Source organism: Myodes glareolus, chromosome 7 (assembly GCF_982192425.1).
Source record: "Myodes glareolus chromosome 7, mMyoGla1.1, whole genome shotgun sequence".
In the NCBI taxonomy this organism is placed as follows: domain Eukaryota; kingdom Metazoa; phylum Chordata; class Mammalia; order Rodentia; family Cricetidae; genus Myodes; species Myodes glareolus.
In genome coordinates, this window is record NC_142032.1 from 43,279,064 (window position 1) to 43,302,473 (window position 23,410).

The window sequence follows — 23,410 nt, forward strand, 5'->3', positions numbered from 1 at the left end:
AGAGGCTTGCAGATCTCTGAGATTGAAGCCAATCTGGTCCATATAACAAGTTTCAGAACAGGTAAGCTTAGGCAGTGAAAGACAGAAAGCTGGTAAAGATGTAACTGAAAGAAAAGATCAGGTTCCAGCCCCATCAAGCAGCAGAATTTGGCAACTTTGGTTACATGACTCTGGGTTTGGAGTTAAGGACAGTAGAAATTGAATTATGGAATAAAGTCACTGAGGCCAGGCATGAGTCAGGGCTATCTCTGAATGGAGGCCTAGTAGAGAGGCCATTATGTGAAGGTGTAAAGTTGCAGCCTGTATTGCCTTGGAGAACCCAGAATGTTAGAGATGTCAGAGTCCTGGGATACATGCTGAGGAGAGCTGCTAACAGGGGATGGAACCAGCCCAAGAGAAAGAAGTGTGCTGCAGTCAACAGAGCTGGACAGCTGGAGAGCTGAAGAGCCGTTTGATATCAAACATGGAGATACAGAGTTTGAAGCTTGCCCAGCTGATTTTAGTCTTGCTTTGGTCCAGTATTTCCTTGCTGTGCTCCCTACCCTGAATTTTAGAATGGTAATGTACGTCCTATACCATTATATATTGGAAACATGTGATCTGTTTTTTGATTTTGATTTTTTACAGGGGGTTACAGTTAAGAGATTGCATGAGTCTCAGAAGAGACTTTGAACTTCAGACTTTAAAGCAAGAGACTGTTAGAGACTATGGGGACTTTTGAAATTAGACTAAATGTCATTTGCATTATGATAGTGTTACAAGTTTATGGAGACCAGGGAGTGGAATGTGGTAGTTTGAATATAAATGGCCCCCTTAATCTCATAGGGAGTGGCACTGTTAGGAGGTGTGGTTTTGTTGGAATGGGTATGGTCTTGTTGGAGGAAGTGAGTCATTGTGGGGGCAGGCTTTGAGGTTTCCTATGCTCAAAATACTGCCCAGTGAGTCAGTTGACTTCCTTTTGCCTTCTGGTCAAGATGTAGCACTCCCAGATCCAGCACCATATCTGACTGCCTGCCACCATGCTCCATATTATGGTGATGATAGACTGAACCTTTGAACCTGTAAACGAGCCACCCCAACCAAATGTTTATAAGAGTTGCTGTGGTAATGGTGTCTCATTACAGCAATAGGAAGCTAACTAAGACAATGAGGTACTCCTCTGGCTGCTACTGTGAGGATGTTTCCAGAGAGGATTAACTCAGGTGGGAAGACACATTCTGAAGGAGGTTGGCACCATGCCATGGCCTGGGGCTCCAAACTGACTTAAAAACCGAGATGAGAAAGCATTCCCTTCCTGAATCCCGCTCTGTAGACATGGGAACACGCATCCAGCTACCACAACTCTCTGCGACTCCTACATTCAATTGGGCCTTCCAGGCCCTTGCTTGACTGCATGCTCACAAACAGCCAAAAATAGCCTTTGTGTGGCCCCCATGGGGTTTCCTTTTGCTAGGTATTTAGAAATATCGACTATTACATCATAGCATCCCAGTCGTAAGTACACAACAGTTCCAGGCGATGGCGGGGGTAGTCTAAAGAGCATTACCCTGGATTTACCTCATCCTATTGCCTGTTTATCCAAGCCATATTTCTTGAGACAGAGTACACTCCAGGCATTGTACTGGGAATTTTCCTGTGAGGTCTCTTGGTTGGGTACTACAGGCAATCTTTTTTTTTTATTATTATGTATACAATATTCTGTCTGTGTGAATGCCTGCAGGCCAGAAGAGGGCATGAGACCCCATTACAGATGGTTGTGAGCCACCATGTGGTTGCTGGGAATTGAACTCAGGATTTTTGGAAGGGCAGGCAATGCTCTTAACCTCTGCGCCATCTCTCCAGACTCAAGTCTAATTGTTTTTTTAAATTATTTATTTATTTATTTATTTATTATATATTATACAATATTCTGTCTGCATGTATGCCTGCAGGCCAGAAGAAGGCACCAGACATCATTACAGATGGTTGTGAGCCACCATGTGGTTGCTGGGAATTGAACTCAGGACCTTTGGAAGTACGGACAATCTTGCAACAAGAGCATCCCATGGAGATCGGTAGAGACTCTCACAGGCTAACTGACACACCCAGCTTTAGTGGGGAGAGATGGAAACAATGGAATTGGGATGTGAACACAGGTGTTGCTCACAATCATCCTCAAGCGAGCACTTTCAGCTTCCTTTAGATTGCTACAAGAACTCCTGAGGATATTTATATAGGTAGGGTTTACTGTTCCCAAGTTCAGCTATTCAATCCAAGACCAAAATTAGTTTCCTTGGGTTACTCTGTGACACATGCCACATGGGAAGAAGGCACTAGGACAAGACACCTATTTGGAGGTGGTAGAAAAGCCAAAAGCAAAACTTGCTATCGGGGTACTAGAGGAACACAGAGGCGCCTGCACTCTGCAATGCTTTAGTCCCCAGAACACATCCCCACAGCCTAGGCTAGACTAATCCCACGAGGAATTCATTGTCTCCAGAACCTATCGTTCTGTCCTGGAAGGGTTCCAACTGGTAAAAGTTTCTTCTCAGATCAGCTGTCTTACATTAATTCCCCCACGATTGTCCTAGATCTGCCTCGGAGAAGCATGCTTGGAGAAAACCTTTTTCTCTTGCATATGACAATGTTCACATATCTGAAAAAGTGAGTTCTTTTTTCTTAGGCTAAGCATCCCGGGAGGAGCAAACTGCACGAGAAAGAGAACAAAGGCTATTAGAAAACTAAGCAAGGGCTGACCTGAACACATAGTCCCCAAGGATTTCAATCCAAGGCCAGTAGGAAACAGAGGCCATGTACGGACTGTGACAGGGAAAGTCAGCAGAGACAAACGAAGTGGTTCATGCCCAAATTCTTAAAAGACTTTCAAATTATTTTTACCTCTTGACAATACTTCAGGTAGTCGCTGGCTCGTGTGGTATGTTGCTCAATTTCCTTCATTTTCATTTTCTGATATATATAAGGTTCTAAACCTTGTTTTTAAAAGAAGGAGAAAAATTAGAAAATTGGTTGAAATGTGTTACATTCAAATCACATTTCTCAAATAGAAAAATCTGGACACAGTACATTTATTTAAACTTAGATATAGTTTTCTCTATTTTTAGAAAGTTTCACCAAGTTTCATTTTTCCTTTTTTTTTTACCCCTTGGGATTGAAAACTGTATATTCTGTTTCCAGTCTCCTCTAGTTGCGCTCACGGGTGTAATACATTTCTACTTCTCTTTCCAGATGTAGTCACCATTCTTGCAAGGCACGCACATGTGGCTCTTGCACTTGGAGGTCAGAGGACAACTCTGCAGAATCCTTTCTCCCCTTCCACTTTTGCAGAGATGCTGGGGATTGAACTCCCGTCCTCAGGCTTGGGCAGCGAGTGCCTTACCCACCAAGCCATCACACATACCCTAGCTTTGACTTCTCCATCAAAGTCAGGAATTAGATAATGCATGATGGTTTTCTCTCTATAAAACACACCCAACAGTTTTTTACATTTGCCATCTTCTGTATTCAACTACCCATACGTTAAAATATATTAAATTTTTGTTATATATTAGTAATCCTTCCTTCATAAGGGCACCAAACAAAAAAGTACAATAACAACAAAAGAGAAGGGCAAAAAAAAATGCTATCTCTTAGGCTTAATTTTTATGCTTTTCTTAGAAAGGATGATGAGAGACGTTATTTCCCTGTTACACCTGATATCTACAGAGTTAAGAGTTGTAACAAATGTAAGAGACAATAATCATATTTTCCCATGTGATTTTTGCACCATAAAAATATATAAGAAGGACAAAGAAAGTTGCTGGCATATGATAAAATTACAATAAATACAATTTCAATGTCAAAACTGTATTATCATTAAAACAAAAATTTATAAAAAAAACATGTTTTATCTTTTCATAGTTTTCTTAGAAATTTTGTGATTGCATAATGAGAACTGCCTGAAAACTGGGGTAGGTAGAGTCGATAGAGTGCCTAGAACGGATGGGCCCTGAGTTCTGTCCCCCACAGAGAGCCTAGAACAGATGGGCCCTGAGTTCACTCCCCCACAGAGAGCCTAGAACAGATGGTCCCTGAGTTCAGTCCCCAACACAGAGCCTAGAATGCATGGGTCCTGAGTTCAGTCCTCCACAGAGTGTCCAGTATGCATGAACTCTGATTTCAGTCTCCCATAGAGTACCTAGCATGCATGGTTCTGAGTTCAGTCCCCTGGGCAGAGTGCCTAGCATGCATGGGTTCTGAGTTCAATCCCCTGGATAGAATACCTAGCATACATGGGTTCTTCAGTCCCCCATAGAGTGCCCCTAGTATGCATAGGCCCTGAGTTCAGTCCCCAGCACTGCATATGCAATGCATGGTACTACATACCTGCGACCTCAGGATTCAGGAGTTAGAGGCAGAAGGATCAGAGGTCAAGGTGATCCTCAGCTACACCTTATCTTTGAAGCTAACCTGGGCTACAGGAGACCCTGATTCAGAGAGGGAAAGGAAGAAGCTTGCCACTCACCAAATTTTATTTTCTTAATTTTCAATTATTGTGTAAGGTGTTTCAAAAGAAACAACAAAGCTTCTCAATTCAAGATGTGACGCAAGGATGATGCCAGGCCTCACCAGATCTGCTGGCCCTGAGGTCAGACATTTTCTCTGGACTTTCTGTCTTAGGACAAAATGCCTCGCTAAACCCTCCTGACACAGAGCTCCCTGTCTGAGTCTCACTGGAAAGAAGATACATATTTAGAATGATGTACTATGACCTAAGGTAGGTACCATGGAGTTTCACTCGGCATAAAGAAGAAAACAATGTCATTTGGGGAACATAGATGGAAGTCATCATAGTCAGCAAATCAAGGCAGACAGAGTAGGACAACTATCCATGTATTTTCTCATCTGTAGACTCAGGATTTTAAAGAGTATTAAAGTAGGAGGAGAACTCTTGGAAGGGAGCCAGAGGCGAGGAAGTGGTGGCGAGAGAAGGGAACCGAAGTGAGTATGAACGAAGCAGGCTATACACACGTACAGAAATATCATCGTGAGCCCATTTTCTAAAATTAATAGAGCCTAAAAAATAAAAGCTAAACACAGGTTATAGTATCTGTAAAATCCATACTACATTCTATGATTCATCCGAGACTGATGTCAGGGTTTTTCCTTTGCTTGCTTACTGCCTTGTTCCCATTTTTACTGTGATGAAAGTTCTCACTGTCCAGCCCAGACTAACCTGGAAGACACAGTCTTCTTGCCTCAGCCTCCTTCATGCTCATGTTGTTGTCAGGGAGGCCTCAGCCCAGCTCAAGTCATATTTTATGCAAGGGTTTGATATATGTAAATGTAGTTTCCAGGAAATGGTGAGTTAAGGCAAGGCAATTAAGCTCCTGGGCCATATTTGTAAATCAATGTCGTTCCTCTTTTATTTCTTCTTTTTTGCTTTTCTTTTTGGTTTTTTTCGAGACAGAGTTTCTCTGGATATCAGTGGCTATCCTGAACTCACTCAGTCGACCAAGCTGGCCTCAAACTCACAGAGATCTGCCTGCCTCTGCCTCCCTGAGTGCTGGGATTAAAAGCGTGTGCTGCCACCACCTGGCTTCCATTTAATTTCTAACGCGTCTTCTACCTTTGTGCCCACTTGATTCACATTGGCTTCATAAACGGTTCTGTATTTTAAATACAAAACAGGGTTCACCCACTTTGGCATCGATGTTTGGTCTGGGTAATTCTTTGTCCTGAAGTCCGTAGCATATGTCACAGGATGCCTCTTAGCACCCCTGGCCTCTTCTCACCAAGTACCAAGAGCAGCCCCTTTGATTGTGACAACAAAACATGTCTGAAGACTTTGCCCAGTATCCCTTGGGGAGGGCAAGGGGCTGGGGTTACTGTGAAAATGTCCCACTTAGTTGAGGACCACAGAGTACCTGAGTGAGGAAGGTTTATGAAGAAGTACAGGGCCCTGCAGTATGTATCAGTGCCTTTTATGTAGTGTCGACATTTCAAATGTGTGTGCATGTGTGTCCTTGATCATGTGATTTCTTCTTTTTCAAAAGTACTTCTAGTGCACAAAGTTCGAATCTGCATTTGTATGTGTTTTTAGTAATAATCGTCCTCCCTGTTTCTCATGCTATGTTTGTTTGGAGCTCTTCCCCACACAGCCCTTTGAGCTTAAAGGACATACATCCACATATAAACATCCCATGTGGGCCACAGTAAATTACCAACAATGGCTGACTGCTGATTCTTATCAGTATTGTACAAGCTCTAAGGATTCTGAAAATTAAGCAAACTCCCTTCTCTATAAGTCAGACTGAAGGACCCCAATTGGGGGGAAACACTTTGAATATGAAAAATTATCTAAATTTTAATATTTCTTTTCTGTATCCTGATAACAATTCCTTTAAACAAATGAAGTGTTGTCCCTTCTGTAAGCATTACAAGCAACAAAGAACTGCTTTCCTTAGAGGTTTTGACCATCTCCTGGTACGGGAGTATTGTCTGTATTCTGTCAATCATGTTTTAAATAAATGCTGATTGGCCAGGCAGGAGGTGTAGGCGGGAAAACCAGACAGGAAGTGGAAATGATGCAAGGAGAGCAGGAGAATTCTGGGGAGGAGGAAGTTGATTCCTCCCACTCCTGCCCAGATCACTGAAGCAGCAGGATGTGATCTGCCCCACTGAAAAAGGTACTGAACCACATGGCTAGCATAGATAAGAACAATGGGTTAATATAAGTTACAAGAACTAATAAGAAGCCTAACCTAATGGGCCAATCAGCTTTATAACTAATCGAGATCTTTGTGTGATTTTCTTTGGGACCTAAACAGCTGTGGGAACTGGGCAGGACAGAAAACACAAACTAGCAAGACCTCATGTTACAATCTCCTTAGCTCATCTCTAAACAAAAGAAAATCAGAAACCACCTATGGACTAAAGGCCACACTCTAGACCAGTGGTTCTCAACCTTCCTTATGCTATCCTAGTGGTGACTCCCAACCACAAAATTATTCTGTTGCTACTTCATAACTATAATTTTGCTAGTTATGAATCATAATGCAAATATCTGATATGCAGGATATCTGATACGTGACTCCCTAAGAAAGTGTTGTTCAACATCCCCGAAGAGTCAGGACCCATGGGTTGAGAACCACTGTCCTAGGTGCCTTAGAGGGTTCTGCCAGATGTTGGGGTCCAAGACTACACAAACACATACTTATCTGGTTGAAGTTGGACACGGGGAGCCACTTCTTGCCGTACTGTTCAGTGATGTTTGTTTCTCCTGGCTCTGAATTCAATGGGTCACTTTGATAGCAGGTATTGACTGTTATCACCTGGAGAGGCAGTCACATGTAGGAACGCCATGACATTAATCTGATAAAATTTTACATCATGTTTATAGAAGCACACAGTGGAAGGCAGTGATTAACCCTGGCTGCACTTTGAATTACCCGGAACACATACAAACCCCATCACTCAGGTTAGCAGGATACACACATCTGTGTGCATTCTCTTTGTGGTCATGGTGAAGAACCAGAATGTGATTGGAACCTGAATAAGCATCAGAATCACTTAGGGCTCAGGAACGGTCACTGGCCTGCACCCTCAGGGTTTCTAGTTAGAATGTCTGGGGAGAGATTAGGCTGAGATATCTAATGCATTCCCAGGGGAAACCCATGCTGCTGATCAGAAACCATATTCCAAAATCTGCTTATGTCGAGAAGGGAAAGGGTTTCAACTCAAAGTACTTGCATTGGAATTCTGCCCCATCAGAACCTGTGTGGACTTAGAAAATCGTTTACTATTTCCATCCCTCACTGTCTCCAGCACTGAAGTGATGGGTGACTGGTATACCATGACTATCTTACACCTTTCCCAGGGAGAGACAACAGGCAAAACAGTAAATTTCAAAGCAATTCATGAATGAAATTTTGAATACTTGAACTCAGGTGAAACCTAACTGAACTCAGACCATTTGAAATATTCTTAAAATAAATCTCCTTAAACGCTTAATCCCACAGTATTCCAACAGGTCATGGCATCTTCTGAGATAGTAGCCTTCCTTCTCAAACTAACTCTCTCCTAGCTGAGTCTATATAATTGTCTCCATCTTGTCTCTTTGCTTCTGCTCCCTTTTAACTTAATTGGTGGTGGAGTGTTTACATATGAGCACTATATTTACATCATTTCAACCTCCAACTCCTTGCAAGCCTACAACTCCTCTCAAACTCATGACTTCTTTCATTATTTTTATATATTTGCTTATATATATATACACATGTATACAAACAACATGCTGAGTCCATTCAGTGGTGCTCTTACATGTATCTGTTACAGAATGACCAGCTGGATTACTTATTGAGGACTTGTCCCTGGAAAAGACTGATTATTCTTTTTCTAGTAGCCATTGATTGTTCCTCTTCATCTAGAGGTAGGGTCTTTTGAGATATTCCATCTACATTAGCCTATCTGGTGTCATTGTGCAGGTCTTGTTTAGGTGATATTATTTTTGAGATTTCATGGATGCAATATACAGAAGACACTATCTCACAACAGATACCTTGATCATCTGGTTCTTACAAGCTTTCTGCCCCCTCTTCCAAAGTATTCCCTAAGCCTCAGGTGTCAGGGTTATGTTGTTGGTGATATCTGTCAGCTGGGGCTGGGCAGCCCATGGTCAGTTATTCCCAGCATTTTGACCAGTTATGGCTTTCAGTCTACTTCAAAAAAAAGTCTTTTTGATGAGGAGTGGGTAATAAATTACTTCAAGTTCTAAAAGATCACAGATGTCAACATAGAACACTGCACCAGCCAAACTATCCGCCATAGTTGGAGAAAGCAAAACTTTCCAAGATACAAACATACTAAAAGAATTCATGTCCACCAGACCAACAACCCTACAGAAAATTCTAGAAGCCCTACTCCAGGCTGAAGACAGGAATAAGCATCCAAGAGAGTATAAAAAAAGAACAAAGCTATAATTACTATAACACAAAATAGGACTAACAACACAGATAGCAATAATAACAATAATAAAATTATATCAATCAACCTTTCAGTAATAAATGTAAATATCAGTAGCTTCAACTCCCCCTTCACCTAAGATTAGTGGGATGGATTAAGAAGCAAAATTCATCTTTCTGTGTTCTACAAGGAACTCAGTTTGCCTTCAAAACAGGTACCATCTCAAAGTCGAAAGATGAAAAGAAGTATTCTAAGCAAATGAGATCAAGAAGAAAGCATCTGTCACTATCCTAGTATCTAACAAAATCAAAACCAAACTAAAACTAATCAGAACAGAAATCCTAGTCAAGTGAACAATTAACCAAGATAATATTTTCATCTTAAATATATATGCCCCCAAACACTGATGAGCTCAATTTCATAAAAGCATTATACTGGATATGAAAATGCAAATAAACTCCAGTTTAATAACAGAGGATAATTTCAGTACCCTACTTTATCCAGTGGACAAAAAAACCCCAAAATAAATAAAATAAAGGAAGAAACATCATAATTAAATGATAATGTGCATCAAATGGACTTAGTAGATATTTAAAGAAGATTCAACCCAAAGACTAAAAAATAAATATTCTACTCAACAGTGCATGGAATCATCTCTAAAATAGACCATATAATGAAATACAAAACAAATCTTTGGGGTTTTTCTGCTGTTGGTGGTGGGTTTTTATTTTTTTATTTTTTATTTTTTGGTTTTGGTTTTTGGTTTGTTTTGTTTCAAGACAGGGTTTCTCTATGTAACAGTCCTTGCTGTCCTGGAACTCTCTTTGTAGACTCAGGCTGGCCTCCGACTCATTGAGATCCACTTGACTCTACCTCCCAAGTGCTAGGATTAAAAGTGTGCACCACCAAAAACCCAATCTGAGATACAAAACAAATCTTAACAAATTCATAAAATTGAAATAATTCCATTTATTCTTTCTGAACACGATGCAATAAACTTAAAACCATCACCAAATGAATTCCCAGTAATTGCACAAACTCATGAAGATTAAACAACACATTACTGAAAGATGAATGGGTCCAAGATGAAATGAGAAAGAAATTAGAAGATTCCTGGTACTAAATAAAAATGAAAACAAAACACATATACAACAAAAACCTCTGTGTCACAGTAGAAGCTGTCTAAACATGAAAAGTGATAGCTCCAAAGCACTCACATTGAAAAAAATTTAAAGACAGAAACACATGGCTTAATGATACAACTTAAGAATTTGGAAAAAAAAACAAACAAATCAAACACAGTAGATGGAAAGAGAAAATTAAAATCAGAGCAAAAAATTAATGAAAAAGAAACAAAGAAAACAATACAAAAAAATCAATGAATCTAAGAGCTGGCACTTTGAGAAAGTATTTAAGATTGACAGACCCTTTGACCAACTCACCAAAAGAAAGAGAAGACCCAAATTAATCAAAACAAAGATGATCAGGAAAATATTACAACAGACACCAAAGAAATTCAGACTATTGTAAAAGAATGCTTTAAAAACTTGTACTCCATTAAGTAGAAAATGGAAAAATCAACAAATTTCTAGACTCATGCAAACCACTTAGTTTGAACCAATAATAAACAATCAGGAACTTAAACAGACCCATAACAAATAAGTAGTTAAAAGTCTTCAACTGCTTCTTATTACTGTAACAAAGAGAACTGAGTATTTTTTAAGTATCAGTTTATTCAGAAAAAAATATGTGTAAATGAAAAAGAAAATTAAACAGCACTTGAAGACCATGAAAGTGAATTCTTGCGAAATTAGATGGAGTCATTCTAACAGATTCCCTGGACTAACATGAAAACACCAGAGTTTGTAGGACTTGACTACATATGCTTGAATGCCTGTATTCAAAAATAAAAGGCAAAATATTTACATGTATAAAACTGTCAATGAATAAATTAAAATATTCTTTCTAAATACTGGAAATTCCCAAATCATTAACCAAACTTTTTAACATTAGACTAGAAAGAGAAAATCAAGTCAAACCCAAAGTAAACTGAACAAAGGAAATAGAATTTAATTCAGGAAAAAAAATCATAAAATTGAGTTGGCTTTTCCAAAAGAAAAAAAAATTAATTAAACAGATAAAATCCTACAGCCACACTGATCATGAAACAGAGAAAGAAAATAAAAAGTTAAAATGTTCAGAATTCAAGAGACGGCATCACTATAGGTGTAACAAGAAAATATTAAAACAAGGCAGGTGTACCACACACACCTGCTATCACAGCTTCTGCGATGCTTTGGTGAGAGGAGTATGAGTTCCAGGCCAGCCAGAACTACATAGTGATACCCTGTCTCAGAGACAGAGCTGGAGAGAGGGGTTAGAAGAGGAAGGGCTATTATAAATAACACTAGGCCAACTAATAAGATACACAGACTCTTGGCCCAACTAACCAAAAGAAAGGAAGAGATGACCCAAGTTACCAGGAGCAGAGATGAACAGGAAACATTAAACTGATGTAGAATGTCCTTCTGTATATGTGTTGCTTTTATTGATTAATGAATAAAGCTGCTTTAGCCTATGGCATGGAAGGATATAATCAGGCTAGAAGAGATATATAGAGAGAGTAGGCAGAATCAGGGAAATGTCATGTAGCTGCCAAAGGAAGCAGACACCATGGGGTTGTAGTTGCCCAAGAAGCAAGAGGTAACAAACCACAAGTGTCATGGTACAATATAAAATATTAGAAATGGGTTAATTTAAAATTTAAGAGCTAGCTAGGAATATGCCTAGGCTATTGGTCAAACAGTATTGTAATTAATATGGTTTTTTGTGATTATTTGGGTCTGGGTGGCTGGGAAACAAACAAGCAGTCTCTGCTTACAAAATGGCACCCACAGTCTGGGGCATGAGTTCACATAAGACCTAAAATGCTTAAGAAAAAAAAAGAGGCTTCTAGACTCACAAAAACTGGAGCCAAATGCAGCTTCTTGGTAGCCACATTTTTTTTTCCAGATAGGCTCTATTTGCAGGCCACAAGCAGAGGCATTGTTCCTTTAAAAACAGCTTCCTGGTTTGTACTGGCAGCAATGAATGGCTCTGGCTCTTCCTTCTACAGAGCATTTAGGGTTTGTGAGCAGAGTGCTATATAAGTTGATGAATGGTAACATAGATCAGCTGTGTCCCTGGAGCTGGGGCAGTGAGCATGGCTTGTAGAACTGGTGGTAAATGGATTTCCACCATATTGAAAGGCTAAAAGAGGTGAAGCCAGCATCCAGGGCTGCTGCAGCCAAGCTGCTTACTATTTTAAAAGCGCTTCTGGTCAGAAAATGATTACAGCTATGCAATAAAGACAGATTTGGACAGAAATAAACCTCTGAATAGATCATAGTGTGTTTGAAAAAATGTACATAGGCTTGGTAGAGAGAAGAAAAAAATTTAAAAACTAAAAAAAAAAGTCTTTGAAGAGACAGTAAAAGTAATATAAAAGAATACAGACAATCATAGATTAAAGAAGTAAAGGGAGTGAAAAAGAAATAATCCATGTAAAGATGGAAAATTCACACAGTATGGATTATGCATATTATTGTGTTTTCTTTGAATTTTTTGACTGTGAATAGCTAAGTAGAGAGAGATATTTCATTGTATGGGCTGCTAAGCTAAACCAGCACGTATATTTTAAAGGTATCTTGACTTCAGAATTTGAGTCTAAGAATATGTTACTTCAGAAAAGAGGTTCTCTTTTTGTTTCCACAGAGAATGGGAACCTATGGATTTCTTTCAGGCTAATGTGATTTGTTGGAACAAGATCCCCTGAAAGGTCTCCAGAAACCCTAAAAATACTTCACCCAATAAACAGCAGGAAGCAGTTTGGAGAAAACTATGGCCAAATTTTTAAAATGATTATTTAAAAATGTTTGTTTTCATTTAAAGAGGGATATGATTTAGAGATGAATACTTTGCATTGATACAAATTTAGGGTCAGTTTTGTTATATGCATATTTCTACTCTTATTTACAGTATTTTATTTGTACAGCTCATTTTTAAATGTAATAAATAATTAAAAATTGCAGATTAATAGTCATTTGTAGTTGTCAAACTTGTAGTCATGTCAGGTTTTCTAGATATACAGAGATATATTTCAGTTAAATAGATGGTCAAAGACCTACAGAATATGGCATTTAAAATGTTTTAAAAACATCAACATTTCTCAACAGTTAGACATGTCTGCTTCTGGCAACACCAATTACTTCAGAGAAGTAGATGGGCATCGAAGAAACCTGTTATGAAATTTGCATTCAATGTGACAAGGCTAGCCATTTGATTAAGAAACTGCTCTTGCCTGGACTGCTTGATAGTATGCTGTATGAACTGGATATACAGGACCCACAAAAAAAAAAAAAAAAAAAGACTGCTAAACTTTCCAAAAGATGGATGGTTTTTCAGGGTTTCTGATTCACAGAGGAAACTGCCAGACGTTCTGCAGGACACAGAAAAAAGTGACTGAAAACTGTCAATATAAGCAAAACAGTTTTTCAAATTTCCTGATTCATGGAAAATTCTGCAAGATACTGTGGGCCTGTAAGTTGAAGATGGATGCCCAAATATTACAGAAGAACTTCGGGTGACTGTCAAGACAGCAAGATACCTCTGTCATTTCTAGAACTTTGGAAGTTGCTTACAATATACTTTTTGTTTACTTAGATAATAGTTTATCCTCCTGAAGTCTTTGATGGAGTTAAGACAAATAGCTATAGTTGCAGTTTTCCTTAGTTTTGATAAAAGATAAATTAGATATGAAACTTTAAACTCACGAAGAAAGATTGTAACTGTAATTCTTGCTTGATAACTGTTATGTTATATGTAATTTTACTATGTTAAAACTAAAACCTTCCATTTTAATTAGACAGAAAAGGGATGATGATACAGAATGTCCTTCTGTCTATGTGTTGCTTTTATTGGTTAATGAATAAAGCTGCTTTGGCCTATACGGCAGGGAAGAATATAACCAGTCTGGAAGAGATCTATAGAAAGAGTAGGCTGAGTCCGGGACATGCCATGTAGCTGCCAAAGGAGGCAGACACCATGGAGTTGCCCAAGAAGCAAGAGGTAACAAACCACAATCCTCATGGTAAAATATAAAATAATAGAAATGGGTTGATTTAAGATGTAGGAGCTAGCTAGGAATATGTCTAAGCTATTGGTCAAACAGTGTTGTAATTAATATGGTTTTTTGTGATTATTTGGGTCTGGGTGACTGGGAAATGAACAAGCAATCTCCACTTACATTAAACAAAATAGATAGTCTTTAAATACAGAAACAGTCAAAGACTATTTAACATCCGATAATCTAAATAGCCCTATGACTATTACAGATGCTTAATATCTAGTTAAAAACTTTACCAAAAAGATGGGTTTATTGGATAATTCAACAGAATATGTAATGTTGAAACATTATCAACTCTTTACAAACTCACAAAGAAAACTGAAGACATATACTCAATGTAGCCAATTATCCTGGGATAACACTGTTACCCAAACCAAAGTTATGTCAATAAAGGAACTGAAGACAATGCCCCAGGAACACAGGTGCAAAAGGACTAGCAAAATTGATATCATTTGTAAGAGTACATAAGTGGACAAGTGGCGTTTATCCCAGTAATGCTGGTTTAATGCTCAAAATGTTAACTCTGACCTTATAAAATCAATTAACAAGGTAAAGAAGAAAACCATCTAAATTGGTGCACAAAATATTGACAAAAACCCTATTTAATGATGAAAGACAAAGTACTCTCTACCAGGAGCAATAAAAGAAAAACAAAGACACTGTGTTCGGCCTCCATTATAGTTGAAAAGAAAACGTGGAAAGATGCCTGCTTTCATCGCTTCTATTTAACACGGTACTCAGTGTTCCAGCCAGTGTAATCAGGCAAAAAAAAGTAATAAAATGTATCCAGATTGAAAATGAATAATTAAAAATCCATTGTCAATATCATCACTTACATAAAATATTATCAAAAAACTTTCGAAAGCAAAAGTGAGTTTGGCAAAATTGTGAAATATAAGACCAAGGCTTCACACACATACATATACACAGAGAGAGAAAGAGAAAAAGGAGATTTACTATTTTAAAGTAACTACAATCACAACAAATTTTAAAACTTTGATATGTATTTTCAATGTTAGATACACATGTAACCAGAAATATTCAAGACCTGAGTGCTGAAAACTACAAAGAATTACTCAGGTTAAAACTACCTAAAGCTAGACATACATCACTTCCAATGAATCAGACACCTAGTTGTGGATAAGATGTCAATTTCCCACAACTGGCATGCAGATTCAGAGCAATTCTGTTCCAAATTCCAGAAGGCTTCTGTGTAAAAAGTGAAATCTGAGACTAAATTTATATATAAATGCAAAGAACATAAAATAGCCAAATCATTTCTTGAAAAACGAAGGATTTCTTTTATGCATGATTTCACAACTTATAAAGTTTCGGTAGTCGAGATGGATTTAGTATTGGCATGGAGATAGACAGAAATAGAGCCACACATACTGTGGGTCTGTATAGTCAATTAGCTTTTGACAAATGTTAAGGTAATTCAATAGAAAAAAAAGTCACAATTTTACCAAAAAAAAAATGATAGAATTTTTTGATATTTACACAGGAGAGAAAATTCAATCCTTTCCTATCCCCATATACAAAAAGAACCTTAAAATGAGCTCTAGAGCAAATGTAGAGACAAAAAGTGTAGAAATCGTAGCAGAAAACAAGAGACAACATCTTGGTGATAGCTTGGGTTCTGGGGGAAGAGCAGCCTTTAGCTACAGAAGGAAAAAGTCAAATATTTGATAAAAATTTTTAAAAATAAATCTGTGCACTTCTGACAGCAGTCATGACAGCAGAGGGGTAAGGTGCCAGTGGGAAAGGGGGTTCACAAAAAAATCCAACAAAACACTAGGACACACAGCGAGAGTTTACATCACAGTAAGCAAACAAATCAATTACTGCATTCTATAAAGGACGCAGACAGGTGAGTCCAGATGAACACACGGAAGGTCTCCTAAGAACTTGAGTTAATCCTCACTAACCTCACAGCGGTGCTCACTACAGAGCCACCAATGCGCCTGAGATCAAGACTGAGCCGCGTGCACACAGATGCAGAAGCAGAACAGCTGATAAACTCACAAACCAGAGATGGCCCCAGAAAGTCATGGGATGACATCCCCAACAATGTCACAGGATGCTGGAGTTCCTCACCCTCTCCCAAGTTCTTGCCAAAGAGAAATGAAACAAATATTCACAGGGCTTGTACACAAGTGCTCACTCAGGCTCTCTTGGACTAACCCAAATCAGAAACATTCTAAATGACTTTCAGCTAGTGAGCAGATAAGCAAGTCAAGACAGATGTCTTCACTCCTCCTGGTACAATGTCATTGTGTGTGTCCACAACAGGAGCCAAGGGGAGATGCCACTGACTCAGATATTCAAACCCCAAAGTAAAAGGGAGGAATACTTACTGGCACCTGGAGTCCCTGAGTTGTCTTCTTCTTCTTCTTTTTTGACAGGCTCCTGTTCTTGGTTAGGAGTTTTGCTTTGATCCATGTTGAGCCTGTCTCTGAGGCTCTTGCGAGGCCTGGCAAGGAAATTGTGTGCATGTGAATGCTGAAGGCTGTGTATGGAGACAATTTTGTTGTAAAGAGAGGCCTGGGGTAATGAGAAGAAAGTTAACCACCCTTAACAATCACAGACATTTTCAGAAGAGTAGCAATGCTAATGACCACACTTTTAAAAATGTTTCCTCCTCACCCAGCCATAAATGGATGTCTTTATCATCCCTCAAGCCTCAAGATCCGGGAATCAGGAGGAAACAAGAAAGGTGGCTAGAAAGACTGTGATAAACAGAGATGATGGATAACTCTGAGGAGGCGGTGCTTCCGGACAAAGCAGGGTTACCGCACATATGAACTCGCATGTCCTGGGACAGCGGGTACAAGACTTGCCAGAGTTCATGCGAGACAAAAATGCCAGTAAGAAGGGGAGGTGGACCCTAAGTTGAACCCCTAATCAAGGACCTATTGCAAGTGATAGATGCTAAGAGATGGGGAAAAATCCCTTTTCTCCAATGTAGTGACACTGGCTAAATCAACCAAACCCCAGGCAGGGCAAGCCCCGGGGAGTAATTGGTCAACACAAAGAATTCCGTGGTTCTACTGTGTTTTGTTCTGTTTCAAGCTTGCTTTTGGTTTGGATTTTTTGTTGTTGTTTCTGTTTGTTTGGAGAGAGAGAGAGAGAGAAAGAGAGAGAGAGAGAGAGAACATGAAGTTGTGGGGGAAGGGAAGATCTGGGAGGAGCTGGGAGAGGAAAGAGAACACAACCAAAACATGTTGCATGAAAAGTTTTAAAAATAAAAAATAAGAGATCTTATGAGTGAGAAAATAAAAATAAATTTAAAGCATTTGCTCCTTACTGTTGTTCTTCCAGCTCTTCCTCAGTTTCTCCTCCTTGTGGAATCTAAAGCTATGGCTCCTGATGAGAGGTCTGTCTCTACAGGGAGAACTGAGGCAAAAAGATCTCCTTGGCTGGGCCCATGGTCCTGCCACGACGGAGCGCCCACTACTCTGGGCCGATCTTCTTGAATTCTCCAGTCCCAACCTGCCTCCTCTCTGGAGGGGGCATTCTTCACTGCTGCACATAGATGGCAAGCAAGTTTTCCACTTTTTTTTGAAACTGAACACATCGGTTTCATCACTTTCGGAAAAGGCCCAGTTCACATATCCACCTTCGGCTTGCATGCTGATGGCCCGGGAAGGAAGCGAGGTCATGGTCAAGGGAGCAGGTAGGCCACTGAGCGTGAGTGAATCTTCTTCGGCCTTGTCATGTTTGTCTGACATCTGCGTGACTGCCTCATGTTGTTCCTTGTGTTCTGCTACCAATGCCTGGTGGGAGGCAGCAGAGGTCTGCATAGGCAGACGGATGGTAATATCATGCTGGCATACATGTTCCAGTGCCAGGTCATCTATGTTGGCTTCTTCAGATGATCTGAAAAGAGGTGGGGGCCTTTCAAAAGAGAAAGGAACTTGTTTTCCAGAAGACGGGACCAGGAGAAACTGACCATACTTAGAGTGCACTTGTCTGACCTGGGACACCCCGGAAGCAACTGGGTCCATTTCTTGTTCCTCTTGGTCTTCTCTTACACATGAGGCCTCTCCCTTACCGTGTGTAATCTCTAGCAAGGTGCCCTTCTGCACACTTGGGGGAAGCTGGCTTCTGGCAAGACTCCGCAGCAAAGAAGGGGGCATGCTGTAGCATTGAAATTTCTTCTTTCCACAGCTTCTCATGCTGCTGAGAACATTTGTGCAGATGACATTGGTCCAGCTGTGGGGACGTTTTCGACAAGTGGAGTGCTTTCTGTCGGTCCGAAGAACCTCGTCTTCCTGCAACGTGTCAACAGCGGAAAGGACCTTCAGGGTGTCAACGGTCAGGGCAGAGAGGTCCTGGAGGTGGCCCACCTGGCTGTCCAAGGATAGTAGGGAGTCCTTTATAAAAGATACTTTTTCATTCATCTCTTTCAGTTGGAAGAACATCTCTGAAACCCTAATGGTGCGGACAGGAAGAAAGCCAATAACCACATTAATCTGTTGAACTTGGTTTTGCTCTCTGCTCGATTTGCTCCCGCCCATACGTGACAACTAAATCGTACCTGCTTCCCAAATTTAGCCTGCCTCCTATGTCCTTCTCTCTCTCTAACACAGTACGTGTTCCAATCCCAGGTGATCTTACTTCCCTCTCTTCCCACTTCAACTCCAGGGAGGAATGCTGTAAATCTAAATTCCCAGCCCTGATATCTTTCTACTATCTCAGGACTGACTTTCCAGCTGCCTGCAGGTTATCACTGCAATTATCTGATGGGCCAGCCCATTATTATTCTCTAATGTAGTCATCCTATTGCATGACAAACACTGGAAAATCTTCTTTTGGACAATCCTGGTAGGAGGAAGCTCTAAGAGAAAATCAAAACGATGGAGACAGAAAACACCTTCAACCCTGTAGTTCAAGTATACATCTCACACTCCAAATAAAATCCATTTTAGGACGTCTATCGTCAGAAAAGAATATGGCAAAATTTTTAATTATTTTGAATACGTGAACCCAAAATTATGATATATAGCCATTGATTTATGTAAAAACAACATGGCACATTCTATAGTAGACTCATTTAAGAACAAACTGCAAATAAATAGGATTGGGATAACATTTCCATTCACAGAGAGGGAAGAAAAAATAAAATCTTGTTTGCTAAATGTTTGTATATATATATATATATATATATATATATATATATATATATCATTGTAAATATCTCCATTAGGGGTGTTATGGTTCCTTCAAAAAACAATGTTGACATCTTAACACAAGACCCTTATTTCGTTCTTTACACAAGTAGTCGAGTTAAAATTATTTCATTTACTAACCCCTACTTGAAGACAAGCAACATAAATATGAAAAAAAAAGTCTTTCTCAGTCTATACATTGTAATTTGTATGTGTGTTTTCAGTGGCTGACCATTCAGTCTGTGTGGTCTTTGCTAGGGAAGACTATTTCTTCTGCTCTCAGTCTTCGGTGGCTGCCTAGGGTTTAAGGCCTCCTGAGCTTTTGCCTTTCCATATTATCGTGTATATTAAAGAAAAAGAGGCCCCAAATTTGAAAAAGACAATGCGGGCAAGGTATATGGGAATAGTTGAAGTAGTATTCGACAGGGATCAATATATAAAGAAAGAAAAATGAGTTAGGGTCACAACTATGAGCACCAAACACTAGAAACTGGGATATTCCTATCTTAAGATGCAGTGAGACAAGGACCTAATCAGTCTTGCAAAAAGTCTATAGAAAGTCTCTCCTTACCAGAGTCTATTCAAATGAACAGACTCTAACTTGAGAATGTATGTCTAGCTTCTTTGTCTTGCTAACTTTGTTAAGCATTAGCTATTTTGAAAAACTGAGTCATACAAGAAACTGTGATATTCTGTAATGATACAGTATTTAATCACCAGGAAATAATGTTGCCAGTCTCCCTATAGATTATACATAAGACTTAAAGTTTTATTCTAATACTAAAAGGGCTTTAACTCAAAAATTGTTTTTCTTTTAAGGATAAGCTTAGCAGGGATAGAAATGCAAATCCTAATCTGATAAAAGCCATTAACTTATTGTAAACTGTTAAAGATGTCTAAGACATGCAAGTTAATAGTCATATTATGAATTATCATATCTTTTAATTTGTTCAGAACTATACTTGCAATTATGCTGAGTACCAATGTAATTAATTACAGGAATAAGGTTTATTTAGTCTCCCATATGTTTTCAAGCTTAAGCCTAAAGCAAGTAACAACAAAAAGTCAATTTTATTTGAAATCAGGTATACATTTTGTTGTTGTTTGTTTTATTTTTCAAGACAGGGTTTTTCTGTATATTTCTGGCTGTCCTGAAATTCACTTTGTAGACCAAGCTGGCCTCGAACTCCCAGAGATCCACCTACCTCTGTTCTCCTGAATGTTAGGATTAAAGGTGTGCGCCACCACACTCAATAAAATCAAGTGTACTTAATGTATGGCACTCAAAACTTTTTAGAAATCTGAGGACTATGGCACGTAAAATGTTTAATGGAAAAAATGCTTCCTATGATAGACAAAAATGCCAGATCCTAGACCTGGATTGTGGTGCCACTATCAAGTGGGAAAAACTTCTTCATGCCTCACCAGCTGCTCGGACCTGCACAAAGTGCGGACACTGTTGGATTGATTATCTTCCTCTATCTAAGTCAAGGTAGACCAGTTTTTCCAAGTTCTTCATCCATAGTAAAATCTCTCAGACCGTCTAAGTCTGACAGGCAAAGGCCAAGGCTGTCCTGTGCCGCAGCTGAAGATGCAATGCTGTCCTGTGTAACAGCCAAAGACTACGACTTCTGCGCCCAGTGAAGACACACAGACCACAGGAGCCTCACAGGTAGCAGCTAGGTCTCTGGCATTTTAATCACTGCAAAGGCCTTGGTCTGTATTTTCTGCCCTAATTTATCCCTCTCAGATCTCTAATGGTGTTGATGGCTAACTGTAGCTTTGTCAGTTTGGCAGCAGTGGGAAACCAGCTTCTTCCTCAAGGCTGCGGCTACCTTGTTAGTTAATTTCCTATGTCAAAACCAAGCCTTGATGTTTCTAGCCTACGAGATCTCCTACTGAGAAAGGCAGACAGATTTGCCTTGCTAACAGGCTTCATTTTAAAAGATAAACATGTTTCAGATGTAACTTTTTTTTACCATTCCTTGATTTAAAAAAAAAAAAAAGGAAGAAAAAAACTTGTTTTGCAATGACTGCTGTCAGTAACTAACTTCGTGTGCCTCGTGGTAAATGATTAGATGGAAATAAAAAGGTTTGAAGCTTAAGTAAGTTGTGAGGGTCTAAAAAAAGTGTTTTAAGATGTGTAAATGCAAGCTATAAAAGTCTAAGGAAGTTATTTAAGGTATGTGAAAAACAACAACTCTTTGAGATTTCTTTCTCCTCTAAGCTATTGTTATACTAAGGTTTCAAAGGTTCAGAGTGTTTTTTGTTTGTTTGTTTTTGTTTTGTTTGTTTGGGTTTTTTTTTTTTTTTTTTGAGACAGGGTTTCTCTGTGTAATAGCCCTAGCTGTCTGGAAGTAGCTCTTGTAGACCAGGCTGGCCTCAAACTCACAGAGATCTGCCTGCCTCTGACTCCCATGGGCTGGGACTAAAGGCGTGTGCCACCACTGCCTGGCCAAGGTTCAGAGTTTTAACATTGATCAATGAAGTTATGAGAAGATGGTAAAGTACTGACTATATCATAATCATAAGCTTAACAATTTAATTTCCTTTGGTTGTCTTCTTAGTATAGACTTAAAGGCCCTTCTCATTGGACTGAAAACATCTCTGTCCAATTTATATATCTAGCCCTCTGGAAAGAGAAAAGAATGTTCATGCTTTATAACCCCAAACCATAGCTTTTGCTATGACTCAAAGGTTTGAGCCTATTGCAGGTGCTCTACAGACATTTGTTAATTGCCTTTTCTGCAATGTGGATTTCAATACAGATGACAAACAATGATAATGTTAATATATCTAAAACTTTTATCTCTTTTGTAAACAAAAAAGTCACGTAAGCTTCAGAAAGTTAAAGAATCCTGAAATCTAAATCTCAGAAAGTCTTAGGACTCCTCCCCTTCCCCAACTATCAGGACCGTGAAAGTGGAAGTTCCAAATGTAAGATTCCCTTTAATTTTCTTAACTCTAACTTCTACTCTTAATCTATATTTATCCAGCAGATTTCCACTTGGTTAAGAGACATCATCCAGGAATCCGCTGAGGACTACAAACTGCTCCAATAATTGAAGACAATATGTCAGCTCCTGATAGTCCTACAGGACTGTAGAGCCCCAAACTTGCTAAAAGTTGATGTGAACCAGTCTAGCCAATGTGATTGTTCCCCGTCTCTTACGTTGGGTCAGTTAACCATAAGCTTCTGATGAATACCCCCATTGTTGACATCTCCTCCTGGCCTTTGACTAGTGTTTCAACCTTTTGGACCCTGATAGCAATGTCCTAATTTCAGCAGAAAATGGTTACAAAACAGAGTATGTCACCCATTGTCCTCAACAAAAGGCTGGAATATTAGGTTCAAAGGAAAATCCCAGGCAAAAGGGGACAAAATGGCCACATAGTGTACCTCTTGGCAAATCAGAAGTCATGCTGGCCTTCAGCCTCATTATCAAAAAGGTACCTTAGGAAACTAAATTGATCTGAATCTATCAATAGATTCACTATCTGAAACAGTGTGATAGGGCACTCAACCTGCTCTATGGAGAAGAAGGAGGTTATTGTATGGCTTTAAGAAAAAAACTATTGTTTCCTATGCAAACCACTCAGTAATCGTCTGGATAATCTGGTCCCAAGACGAGAGACATGGCTGACTCCTATTCTCATTTTCAGTCTCCTTCTAGATAATAACTCTGATGTCAGCCATCACAGGGCCTTTGGCCCTTCTGTTTCTGCTAATTACTGTTGGCCCTTGCGTCATTTAATGCCAATACATAAATTCCCATCTGGGTGCCATTAAGATGATGATTATTAGATTCCAGTATAAACAGGTACCTACCACAGAGTTAAGGGTTTGACTCAGGAAACAATTCATGGGGTGAATGTCATAGTTAAAGTTATGTTTTAAGTTTAAACTATTATGCTGAAGAGATCTATAAAACAAAAACGCCTCTAACCTGTAAGCCCCACTGCCCAAGGACAGATAACTTCCTGGAATGCTAGGGGCTGGTGCTCAGGTAAGGGAGCAAGCCACGTGTTTTCACTTCTGTAAATAAACTTGTTTGCCCCAGCTGCACAGGATGTGCTTGATCACGTGTAGACAGGTGGTACATAGGCAGAATTGTATGCTTGGACAAACATTCCT

At 39.4% G+C, this 23,410-nt stretch overlaps 1 protein-coding gene across 5 annotated transcripts in view; it reads right to left on the bottom strand.

The window, feature by feature from the left end:
• Trpm6 (transient receptor potential cation channel subfamily M member 6) overlaps positions 1-23,410 on the bottom strand; it is a 160,557-nt gene that overhangs the window by 28,883 nt on the left and 108,264 nt on the right. For all 5 annotated transcript variants that reach the window (XM_087908041.1, XM_087908040.1, XM_085693686.2 and 2 more), the window contains 4 exons: positions 17,412-18,538; positions 16,462-16,577; positions 7,193-7,310; positions 2,878-2,969 (listed from right to left, as the gene is read on the bottom strand). In XM_087908041.1, the coding sequence (XP_087764167.1) occupies positions 2,878-2,969; positions 7,193-7,310; positions 16,462-16,577; positions 17,412-18,538 (1,453 nt within the window). The remainder of the gene's footprint in view (positions 1-2,877; positions 2,970-7,192; positions 7,311-16,461; positions 16,578-17,411; positions 18,539-23,410) is intronic.